This window comes from Remersonia thermophila, chromosome 3, assembly GCF_042764415.1.
Source record: "Remersonia thermophila strain ATCC 22073 chromosome 3, whole genome shotgun sequence".
NCBI classification, from domain to species: Eukaryota; Fungi; Ascomycota; class Sordariomycetes; order Sordariales; family Chaetomiaceae; genus Remersonia; species Remersonia thermophila.
The window spans coordinates 3925511-3937684 of NC_092219.1; the positions used below are offsets into that span (position 1 = coordinate 3925511).

A 12174-nucleotide genomic window follows, 5' to 3' on the forward strand; every position below is an offset into this window, starting at 1 on the left:
GCGGCGGAATTCGGCCCGCCTCGGCGAGAGGCGGGCCTGCCAGCGCATAGGCCGAGGGGTACGGGACAAAACGTCCCCTGCGATCGACAGAGTGGAGGTTGGAGTGCGATACCTAAAAGGGGTTTTGAAGCCACCGTGCGGCAGGTTTCTCCGTCTAAATGAACTAGCTCGTCTCGAGGAAGCAACGACTTGTCTTGTAAGATTTGGGATGTGGGTGTCTGGGGAGGGAAGCGGGGGAATGGAACCGGGCAGACGGTAGACTTGGAAAGGGCTGGGGCTTGGGTTGATAGGTATGACGGGAGCCTCAGCACATAAGGAGAGTCATCCTCTTCCCCGCGCACACGAGAGACCTGCGTGACGCAGTCTGGTTGATGGAAGTGCCGATGCATGTTGCACACGCCGATGGTCGCTGAGTACCGTGTTCGGAGTGGGAGGCGCAAACGCGTTTGATCTCTAATGTCACTCAGGTTGAACAGCCCGGGCCTATTCCAAAATGACTCGAGCCGGGGGATCTACCATCCTTGCTGCGGTCAAAACGCTGTTTGTCGGTGGTGGTAAATAGTGGCTGCCTCTCGGCAAAATTGACAAAGTGGCCATCCATGTACCGGTACCTGTGTAGGTACTTCAGGTGGGCACGGAAAGGATCCTGTTGGCAGATACAATCCTTGACAGATACTTGTTACCTACGGTAGGTACCTTACAGTACCGATGGAGCTACTACGAGGTCTTTTCATTGTTTACTAGCTGCGGCCTGCTGTCGACTATGTGTTGGCACGACCGCGTCCCCACCTCTGTGGCGTGTATGCCGGCGTAATGCAGAGCACACAAGATTCTCCTGTATGTCCTGTGACGACTCCCGACTCTGGGATGCACTTTAGGATCCATAGTGCCACATTTGAGCCACCTCACTTTTGATTGCGTTACAAAGCTCGAATACGTAGCATGGGAGAAACTCTAAACATCGCAGAGCCGCCCGCTGGAAGGCTCCGTTTGTGTCTGCCTGGACGTTTACAATCATTAACCAATACCCCTGTTCTTTGAATCAGTCCTCACAGCGTAGAAACCGGGGCAAAGTTTCCACGAGTTTATGCCATGAAGCTTGCTGCCAAGGTACGAATTCCATCCAGATGCGACAGAAGGTTGCTACATTCTAGCCGTGCATCCACTACCTTCGCGTTCATTTCCCCGCTGGCAGGATGCCCAGCCCGTCGAATTTTCACGCCGCGCATACAGAGCCTGGTTGAATTTGAAAACGCGCGTTTGCCGCCGAGCTGTGTGCCGCTCTGATGTGCAGCCGGCCGTCTTTGGATCTGGCGTTGGCACCCTTCCAGACGCCACTAACGACGCGGCGTCAAAGCGGCGCCGCCGGACCCTCACTCGGCGCTACAGCGGCCTTTCCCTGACGTTAGGAGTAACATTTTCCTCCATTAGGTATCATGGAAAACCACTGGCGGGAGCGGGCTTGATGATGCGATCAAAAAGCCCAACCTCAGCTGCCTCTCTAAGAAAGTCAAGAGGGTTGCTATGGTGTTCTCGGATGAATGGTGCCACTGCTTCGATATCAAGGAGTTGGTGGAGAGCTGCACGATGCCATGCCCGGGGGGGGGGGGGGGGGGGTATGATGGAGGGGCTCAGACCTTGGCGCTGTTCGTGTGACATGAGTTGATGTGAGGCAGCCTCGTGCCTTCCCACCACGGCCAGAGCTTCAGCCCAACGCCAAATATATAAGCCTCCTCCCCTACCCCCCCCCCCCCCCGGCCCCCATTTAGTCTACAGTCTAACACAGGAAAGATCTCACCTGGATGTTGTTTTATCAAGCAACTGAGCACCATCTTATTTGCTTGTTCTTGTCAGGTACGCCCATTTTTTTGGTGCCACTTGGCCTTCTATCGATCTTACTGATCACTGGTTGGAAAACAGGCCCTCCCCAAGAAAGCGTTCGGAGGCGAAGAAACCCAACGCCACCCCGCTGCTAGTGTGGATAATTTAACCCGACAATCTCGTTCGCACTTTGCCCACCGCGAGACCACGATGGCAAATAGCTATAGACTTCGACCATCAAGACTATACGCCGCAGTTGACGGGACGGAATAAGAACAGTCGTCTTGCGAGAAGGCTGGTGGCGACGTTGACTGGTCTGCTAACCCTGACGTTACAAGGGAAAATTTCGCGTGACGAACGTCAATCTCGGCCTATGCCCGACCGGGTCTGAGAAGCTTGGGAGTCACGGCATTAATTTCCCCAAGCGTCGAGAAAGGCGATTTGATTCGAGGTGGCGGTGTGCGACGAATTCAGTCCCTTCCCCATCCCCCAAGCACGGCCCAGTCAGCAGCGGAGTTAAGTTGGGGTGAAGTCAAATTAAGCATTGGCATTACCTCAGACAGATCCACCATGTGCGGTGGAGAACGGGACGGCCCGCGAGGATCGCATCGCGAGCCGTCCTACCTTGGATCGTGGCAACCGCCCCCTTCAAAAGGCCGATGCGTTGACGCCTTGGCTCGGCCTCTAGCCCTAGTGGCGAGCCGACAGGGCCGACTCAGGACCGAAGCCTTGATGCCATAGGAATGAGCGAATGGGGCTTGGACGGGCACAGGGGTGTAAGTACGCGTGGGGTGAGCTGCCGCATGCATCAAGCAGGGCCCCAACGCACCTACGCAGATTGTGAGTTTACGGCGAACATGCTTCGGTTGGCTGGAACCAGGCGCGATCATCAATTGGAGGAAGAGAGTGAGTCAGAGAGCAAGCCGTCCCGAGATTTGAGCATCGGACTGTCTCTGCTGACAGCCGATCGAAGCCAATGGCTCGACAAGACTGTCGTTTCGCATAAGATTTAGCCTTCCACTATGCCCGAAGCATCACAGCCGCCCCCGACGCCCAAAGTTCCAATTCTTTACACCATCGTCCGATACAATCGACATTAGTGGTTGGGGGATGACGGATGTTGCAGATAAGCACAGGCCAAAGGCTGCCGACATCATGGAAGTAGGCGAGCTGCTCTGGATTGCTGTCAAACCCGGAGCGGTGGATTGGCTAGGTGTGGCCAGAAAGCGCACATTAGGCCGGGTAAGTTGGCCATAGATTACATCCATCGACGGTGGACGTATATCTTCCATCTGTCCATTCTCTGTTACAGTCATGTTTTTATTTTCTTCATGTCTTTCATCTCTTGTGAAAAAAAAAAAAAAAAGAAAAAGGAAAAAAAAAGGAAAGAAAAGTGGGTCGACCCACTCTGAACCAGCGTAGGTTCCGTTGGTCCGGGTCCACCAGACCAGAGCCTTGGGTTCCCTGCAAACTGGTATGGTCCTCCCAACCACCACATAAACACGACAGTAAGGTAAGGGGATACGGTGCCTGAAAGCAGAAACTCACTGGACCTGTGGGCAAGGTACCTATTGAAGTGCCCAATCTGTGAAACCAATAGTCACGCAAGAGTATCTTCACAGCAAGGTCCTTGAAGGCATCTCGGTCTTCCATTACCAAGACGGTTTTCGAGGGAGCATTCCCAACGTCGTCTTCACTTTCACTGACAATAGTAAGCAGCGAAAGACATGTTATACCAAAGGAGGAAATTTCCAATCTGACTGGGTACAAAATAGCGGAGTCCTGGGGTTTGGATGGATGGACTATTACCATCACGACTCTATCTCCACACCGGCGGCTGCGTCAGGCGGAGACAGTACCAGGACTAACAAAATGACAGCAAAACTTCCAGAGAGTAGCATATGAAACTTGAAGTACCGCGCCAGAGACATGCGGCTCTGTCACCGTGTATAACTAACGTATTCCGTCAACTGCCAGTGCATCACACGGCAGATCTCATCGGCTCCTCCGCCAATCATAATGAGGACGACCCCCCCTCTTCCCCTAACGGATTCAAGACATTGACTGCCGATCTTAGGCTGGGAGATCCGCGGCCTGGTCGGGTACCTGAGCCATGAGAACGTAAGTCGGTGAATGTGGCTGCTGGCTCTTTCGTTCCGTTGGGTTGGAGGAAGGTTAGGCGTGGAGGGCGAGTCCAGGATCAGCGCGAGAAGGGGGCATTGAAGCGTCTTTGACCATTCCACGGACCGGTGCCGTAGCACTGGTCCTTGACCCAGGTCTCGGTCTGGCAACGAGGCGGGGTGTCATCGCTAGGACCGGTGTTGCCGCTGTCGCTCCTGTTGTTTGGTTGGGCAAGTGAATCCGTTACCTTCTGGTCAAGAGCTTGGTACGGTATGATGAAGGGTATTGAAGGTATGCGGTGATTCATGTTTCTTGCTTTCCCTGCGTGCATCTGTGCTTTGGCTAAGACGAAGAAAGAAAAACGACTTACGTGTTGAACATTCTGGGAGGGAGCGACGGCGAATCGGCAGAGCGAACGCCAGGTCTATCGCCTTTGTCGGCTCTGGTCTCCTTCTTGTGGTCGATGCCAATGCCGTGGCTGCGATAGTAAACTGGGTCGGTGCTCTTGGGAAGGACGTCATGACCGGCATTGTAATCATCGCCGTGGATCAAGATGCCGAAGTCCGGCATGATGGTGTGGTGATGCATCTGGTTGCCGTCATTACCCATGCCCGAAAGGGCGAGCTGGGAACCGATGCCGTATATTTCATGGCCTGGGAGGGTCAAGTCGGCATGGATGACGCTGAACCCAGTATCGTGAATCTGATCGGCATGGTCGGTCATGGAGGCATGGGAGATGTCGGAACCGCGGTTGTTGTCGGGCGTGGGGGTGACTCGGGAGCTGGTGCTGGCCATAGCTCCAGTGGCGGAGACAGAGTTAGGCAGAATAGGAGAAGGCTGTCCGTTGACCTCTGCAGCGACTGTTGGCTCCCAGCTTGAAGGGCGCAAGGGAGCAGGAGTGTCACGGAGCAAAGCAAAAGGAGTGTGAAATTCTAACGGGGTAGATCAGGGGATGCTTCGCCTTTTAGCTTATGGCACAGGTGCGCTTCGTGATGACCCGAGCAGCACACCGCAGCTTTCCGGGGTATGTCCAGTGTGCGTGGGGGGAGGAGTGTGGTGTGGCAAACCTCTCCTCGCCTGGAGACGGGACTGATGCAACTGCAGCCCTAAACCGGCGGTGTTCCGAGGCAGCGGATCGCCTATCGATCTGGGAACGCATGGCATGATTCTATCTGATCACTACGTAACTGAGATATAGACGACCAGGATGTTGTGGGATGTGCATTGAGCCCGGCGTTGCATGTGGCTTAGCAGGGAATTTTGCTTCGCTGGTAACGGAAATACAGCTCGGCTTGAATTGAGCATCCGGCGAACACATTTCACAGCCGAACACTGCAGGTCGGAACGCCTCTGGAGACCTGGGGATCTTTGGCCTGTTCCGTGTTGACATTCGGCACGGGCGCCATGGGCATCACTGGTGACGGGACATTGGGCGCCCTCGCGCCGTGGACTACAGCAACATTCCAAGTCCATAGCCTCTTGACAAGCCTGGAGGCGTATGCATCATGTTTTGTACACTTCCCACCCCTGACTTGTGCTGCGTCTTATTGCCGCCTCAAGCCGCTCAGCAGAGATTGGAGGTCATGTCTGATGGTTCCGAGTGGGAGTCTCATGCCCGCCCGTGCTGAACAAGAAAACCGATTCAATCTTGGCTCCAACCCTTCATTGATGCGAGTCTCTTGTGTGAAAGCATAACTGACCGCACCTACCTGTACAACTTTTCGGTCACTAACGACCTTCCACTCCACTTTCTGTTCGCAAACTGACACGCATTAGCTGCGACAAGACGTTGACTGCACACCGCAAGTAGCTCCTATTCTGAGGGACACCTCCAAGCTGGCACATGGTTTCCAGAGGCAACTCAGGTACCACCTCTTGCCTACCTAAGCAATCCGGCATCTAGTTTCCAGCGCTTCGGCAGCCCATTGTTTTACCCGTGATTCCGCTTGTCGGTTCGTTGTTGTTTTTCTTGGGCTCATGTGACTTGCGTTCGCTGCAATGCGGGTGGTGGCATCGATCCGGCAGCAGTCAGCCCATAAAAGTGAGGCCTGTGGTGGGAGTGTATCTAGCGTTGCAAGCCTTTCCCGGATTGCGGGAGGGATGCACGTTTCGCCGTCATATCGCGTTGTACTAGGTACGCCATTGGAACCTTCTCGACCCAGGAGAGTAGACCCCGGTGCCAGGCCGAATGACTCTTCGCGTCCATCACAGGTACATACTCGAATAATACCGCGGCAGTGACAGGTCATTCTGATCAGCTGAAGTTACATCCACGCGCCTCATTCCTGCTGGTATATATTCGATATCTCCTAATGCCGTTCATTGTTCGATGCGGAAAACTCTTAAACGTGTAGGAAATTGCATGCAATAGAAAGTTGGCAGTATTATCCTGTAATTTTGCCCTCATTTCAGTCACAGGCGACTCTGTATGTCCATCTCACCCCTGTCAAGTTGGGAATTGTGTTCCTGAAAGTGCGGATTGCTTCTACTGTGTAGGCCCCTGAACATAACATACCGCCCAGGCAACATTCCACTGATAACACACACCACGCAGGAGCACGGCAGACGCATTGACGAAACTGGATGAGAGAATCGAAAGTGCATAGTCTGCTCCACCAGAAACACATAGCTCCAAGATATCTCCACCCCCTAGCGAGCCACGACCGTTCGTGCATCCACCTCCTTGCTTCTCTTGACCAGCCCCGACCCCTTTGATGCCTTGTCACAGTCAACACGGTCAAGTACATGGCAACCGGCGCCCAATGAATTGGCGACAAGGCGACGACTTGAGCAGGCGACCGGGTTCAAGGACATCAGGACAGGGTATGGTGGTGAGGGGTTCGGGGAAGAGTGAGGTGGATGACGTCAGTACATAATGGCCAAGGGGTGCCATTATTTGGTCAGCCGGATTGCAGGCCAGCTGCGACAAAGCAAGCCGAGTCGGCTTGACGCACATCCAGAGACAGTCCTGTTCGCTAGCCCACCCCTTGCTACCGTCAGCGAAGGTCCTCCAAGAAGCGGTCCAGATGCGAACTGCTTGGTTGCCTGAACTTGCCTCGGAATTCAGTTCGCGAATCACAGGCTTGCAGGACCGGCGCCTCATCCCGTGAGGTTTCCATAATCCGGCGTTTTCTGTGACCACGGGGTCCGAGCCTGGTGCCCAACTTCAACCCAATCACAAATCAATGACAGAGGACCTGGGCCGTCGGAGAGAGAAATGATGCGATAACCTTCCGAGCGAACACGTAAGGGGAAGGTATACAACCTGAAGCTGAAAGGGGAACAGAGTAGACGCAGGCATCAGGCCTGCTCCTGACAAGAAACCGTACTCGCACAAAGAGTCACAGCCATATTCGGCTAAGGGAACCAAGCAAAACGCGTCAACAGGTCTTGGATTTCAAGGAATTATTACCAAGTGGTCTTGAGTTTACCAGATCTCACAGCTTCGGTGTAACTAGAGACCCTGGACGGGGTGCAGTAGGCTGTAGGTCCCGGTCAGAATTCGCGGTCTCTGTCAAACCAGAAGTTACGGTACCTGCTTTAGATAGTTACAGGAGTCATCGAATGGAGACCGACTCGCCGACCTACCCAGCTGGAAGGTCGAGATATCCTGAGCGCAACAAGGAAAAAACATGTCAGGGGCTAGCACGCTAAGAACACTCTCTACCATGAGATCTCGGATGACGTATTGTAAATCCCTCGGAAGATATTGCGCGAAAGGTTGTTGATTGAGGCACGGCACAAAGGATGAAATTTCCTCGGTGAATTGAGGAAAGGAGACCCAAACCGTTGCGGGTATCTTATACAATCGTAAATCGGCATTAGACGCACCTTTCGCGACCTAAAAGTTCCCACACATCCATATGGCGAGACTCCTCAGCACCATCAGGAACCTGAAACCTTGACTAACCTTGTCTTGTAATTAATTCGGGCATTGGTCAGCATTATCCCTCTCCCCCCATCTCACTTGTTTGACAACCTTCGCCGCATTTTCAATGCCACCCGAAAGAATGGACGACAGCTTACCAGGGCGCGAGGCGTTCCACAACGGGGCTCAAGTCGGAATCGAGGTTGCATGGTCGCCAAAGCACTGGTCCCCTAGTTGCCTTGGATCGTTACCCGGTTGGCGAGGACATGAGAGAAAGTGCAAAAGCTTTGTTGTCATCAATGCCATCGGGCATGCGGCCGATGCTGCCCAAGGGATATGATGTCGGTCTGGAACGTTCGGTTTGGCGCAGAGAAAAGGGTACTTTTGAAGGCAACCTTTGCCTTCAGGGCAAAGATCCATTCCCTGCATGAAAGCCGCCGAATCAACTAGGCTGGCTTGACCGAAAAGCAGCAAAGTGACAAGGACCCATGGGTGAGCGGTGAGCGACAAGCAGTCGTCCTGTGTGCGACAGTTGCAACGCAACGGGCAGGTGAACTTGAAAGCGACTCGGCCTTGTGGTCGGCAGACGTGCTGCTGGCCATTTCTCCACACAGTCCAGCGCCCTGAAGGACAGTGCTGGCGGCTCGCGCTCTTTGTTTTTTTTTTTTTTTTTTTTTTTTTTTTAGGAGGGGGAGGCGGCACACTTCTGCAGCACTGCATCAGCCTCGAGGGAAAGACGGGCATTTGCCCCAACGATTGGCCCACTGGAAGGCCAGAGCCGCAGTCTGCTGGCAAGGCAACTAGCGCTAATCCTGTTAATACGAGGAGCCGACGCTGGGGCGCGGAGCGGCGGGCCTGACCTGCCCGGCCTTACAGGGCCAAACATTCCATACTACTACAAGTCGCTGCGGGCTGATTAAAAATCGAAGCGAAGCCGCGTTTCGCTTCGATTATGCTGTTGAATTTTCAATCAGATGATAATAACGACAGGGTACAAAGATGTAAAGAGCCACAAACAGATGCTTTTTGTTGGTTTCAACCAGACGGTCTAACTCATTCATTGGCAACCGAAGTGTTGTTGCCGGAATGTGGCAGCGAATGTAGAATGTAATTAGATACGGAACCTTGCTCGAACCGCTGGGCGTATTAAACTGACCAGGAGCTGGTCAGAACGCCTGGAATTGGTACCTCCAACTAGGCAGGACAGCCTCACGATATGAGGTTCACGAGATATGGCCTCAGATCTCACCACACAACCTTCGCTGTCCACATAATAGCACTTCAACGGCGGCCATGGCTTTTGGTTTCTTATCGCACAGCTGTGACAGGGCTATGGGATTGAGCCTGGTCCTGGGCACCCGTATGCGGGCGGTGTGCCTGCTTTCCTGGGTTCTCATCAAACGTTATATTAAGCACTCCCCAGAAAGGGCCATTGTCATTTTTCTTCTTCCAGCACACAAACTGTTCCGGACCACCCTGACCTTCTCTACCTACTCTCATTTTATACTCGGTTTGTCAGGACAGCATTAGACCCAGCGGTGGTATGGCAGGCAACGAAGATCTTGGGTGTGTTGGTTGCCTCAACTACTGGGTATCAATCTAAGGTGGAGTTTCTTCTGCTCGAGACAGCACAGACACGGGAGGAAGAGGTTACCAAATCTTTACCCAAAGGGCTTCCAAGTGTGAGCATTCTGATGCCGAGGGCCCAGGACAAGATACCTGAAGGGATCTAAGGTAGGAGGAACATTTCACCACTTTACCCAAGCTTCACTATACATGATAGATCTGCCATCTAGAGGCATTACTTTCGTCCTTGCACGCCTTATGCCGTGCTCGTGTATAAATCCTCACCGCAGACGTCTAGGCTGGCGACGATACCATGCGATACAAGGCCCCAACAGCAACACGTCTACCACCATGAATGCATTCAAGCAGACAGAAACACATCTTCCTAGCAGACAAAACAGCGGCATGAACGCCGCATAGCAATGGTGGATGACTTCAAGAAGTCAGCTTAAGGCTTTTGAGATGGCTCTTAAACGCCCGAAGGATCTTTTAGTCAACAAGTTGCTGTGTTATAGCTCTTGAGTTGGCAGAGATACTTACCCACCACGTTCGACGTGTACCTATGACATATATGCGGCGCCTACAAGAAGATACCTCCTCTAAGCGCCCCCTGAGATGATGCACAAAGTCCCTTGGCTTGCGCAGAGCTAGAGCATAAAAGTTGGTGACGTCTGTTCGGCTCCCATATATTTGCCCACGCATGAAGACTCTTTCAATCTTGACACTTGGATCAAAACCTGCCCACGAAGCTACGTACGACTGGCGTTGACTGGTCCGCCTGGACAGGGAACCTCCTCATCTTTCTGGCCAAATCAAATCTATCCCCTTCATCTTTCCCCCGGCTTTCCTTTACCCACCCCATATCCTCTACTCAACACCCAACAAGAGACCACGCTCACACAACCAACGAAAAGTGACACCCCTTGTGACCCACCTAGGGAGCATAGCCCTTGCTCCCGGTCTGGGTAGCACCTCGGCCTTTACAGCTTCTCTAACCACTGTTTACTTGTGCTGCGCATAGCGAGTCATCCCTAGCAACAGGCACCAGCAGCTAATATCGCTCTGCCGTGGAAGAGGGGCCCAAGCCTGACCGGTTCGTCATCCTCGACCACGCGTGTACCACCCTGGCCAGCGACGTTGGGAAAGACAAGAAACGGAAGTCGTACAAGGTTGAGAAGAGTGGGTGGCAGAGGCATGTTGGTTCGGGGCCGCATATGAGTATGCTTTCTCTCCTTGCAAGATTCATAATCTAGCCCCCTGAAATTTTGCTATATGCTATTTTGCCCTGAGGGTATCTCTATGTTCCCCAAGCTGCACGCCGTTCGCCGCCCAACCCGTATACGCCAGCCACATCATAACACCGACCATGCCCCAAGCCTGAGTAGGTAACCAAACATCCCACGCCGAGTAAATGACCGAAGATCCAGACCCAAGTATGTGAAAGAAACCCACGAGCAGTCAGAAGCACCGCAGCCTTCCCCTCCCCCTTACCCCAAGCCTATTCCTCCATCGCATCCCCCCGATGCTGAACCTGGATGCCCTGCGCCTCAAGAATCTTAACCATGTTCCCCATAGCCCGCTTCCACAACTCGGCCTCGAAGTCCTTCTCTACCGTGCTGCTGGCCAAGTTCAGTTGTCCAACCTCAAGCTGACCGTACCGGCCCATTCCATCCGGCTCCAACGTGACCGGCAGGGTAGGGGCAGCAGCGCCTTTGGTCTGCTGTTGCTGCGGTTGCTGAAGCGGGAGCGCCTCCGCCCCCGTCGCCTGAGGCTGTTGCTCAGTGGCATTGCGCAGCGTCACAATTCCCGCCTCCTCGAGCGCCAGGATCTGACGGGTGAGCTGCTTGTCGATGCGGTCGACGGTGGTGAAGAAGGCAGACTGGGCAGTCTGGAAGGCCTCGAGCGGGGGGAGCACCTCGGCGTCCGGAATCTCGACGTCGTTGCTGTCGTCCGGGTAGATGCTGCGTGCGGCAGGCTGGACGGAGGTTGAAGGAGGTGTCGCGAGGGCGCGTAGCGCGGAAGAGAGATGGATGAGGAGAGAAGCGATGTCCTGTTGGTGAAGGGTGAGGCGACGGTTAGTAGATCGGTTGGTTGGGATGCAGGATTAAGGAATGCGTGGCGATCGGCTTGTGTCGTTCGAGACGAAGTTGTGAGTTGAGAAAAATAAAACACACCTTGTCAACGGCGCTGAGTTGTTGGATTCGCTGACCCCGGGTGAAGGGCTCGTGGATGTCGATTCTGCCGGTCGTCGGGGAGGGGGTATTTTGGTCGGGGGGCAGCATCGGGGCGTCCATGGTGGTAGATGTCTGTTTTGGAATGGCCCGCAGAGGGATGCGGTTGACGCAGCACACAACGAGTCGTGCCAATCTGTGGCGATGGATTTGAGGTTGGAGAGTCTCGCGACTCGACAAGATTGCAAGTTGAACCCTCGCAAGTGGCAAGTTTCTGTAGTAGGGACGCTCCGCTTGTGATGACGCCGTGATTGGGGAGGTAGGAGGGTTTTGCGTCAAGTGAGGTTGGTGCCCCGCGGTCAGGGCGACGTTGACATGAAGTTGGTCGCGACGGTCAAGCTCGAGCTCCACTGCTCTGTTGACCAAACGAGCGGGCAGCTTGAGGCTTGAGGAAGTGGGGCTACCGGGGAACGGGACAGGGGTACGCGGCAAGTTGAGGTCGAGGCACTCCCATCGGAAAACTCCGTCATCTGCCATCATCGTTTTGATCCATCTCATCAACTTCCAGGATGCATCCTGTCTGTTCGATGCCGTCCATCCTTTCCATCAACGAAACATCATCGAACT

General features: G+C 53.9%; 2 protein-coding genes across 2 annotated transcripts; both read right to left on the minus strand.

Moving 5' to 3' along the window:
- Positions 1 to 4021: 4021 nt before the first annotated feature.
- On the minus strand, positions 4022 to 4737 carry VTJ83DRAFT_3946 (uncharacterized protein; the record flags this gene model as incomplete). Its single annotated transcript, XM_071010380.1, has 2 exons — positions 4022 to 4157; positions 4313 to 4737. 2 exons carry the CDS (start codon positions 4735 to 4737, stop codon positions 4022 to 4024), a joined length of 561 nt encoding a protein of 186 aa, XP_070867824.1.
- A 6137-nt stretch (positions 4738 to 10874) lies between these two features.
- Positions 10875 to 11670, minus strand: VTJ83DRAFT_3947 (uncharacterized protein; the record flags this gene model as incomplete). Its single annotated transcript, XM_071010381.1, has 2 exons — positions 10875 to 11426; positions 11551 to 11670. The coding sequence occupies 2 exons, from the start codon at positions 11668 to 11670 to the stop codon at positions 10875 to 10877; spliced, it is 672 nt and encodes a 223-aa protein (XP_070867825.1).
- Between the last annotated feature and the right edge of the window lie 504 nt (positions 11671 to 12174).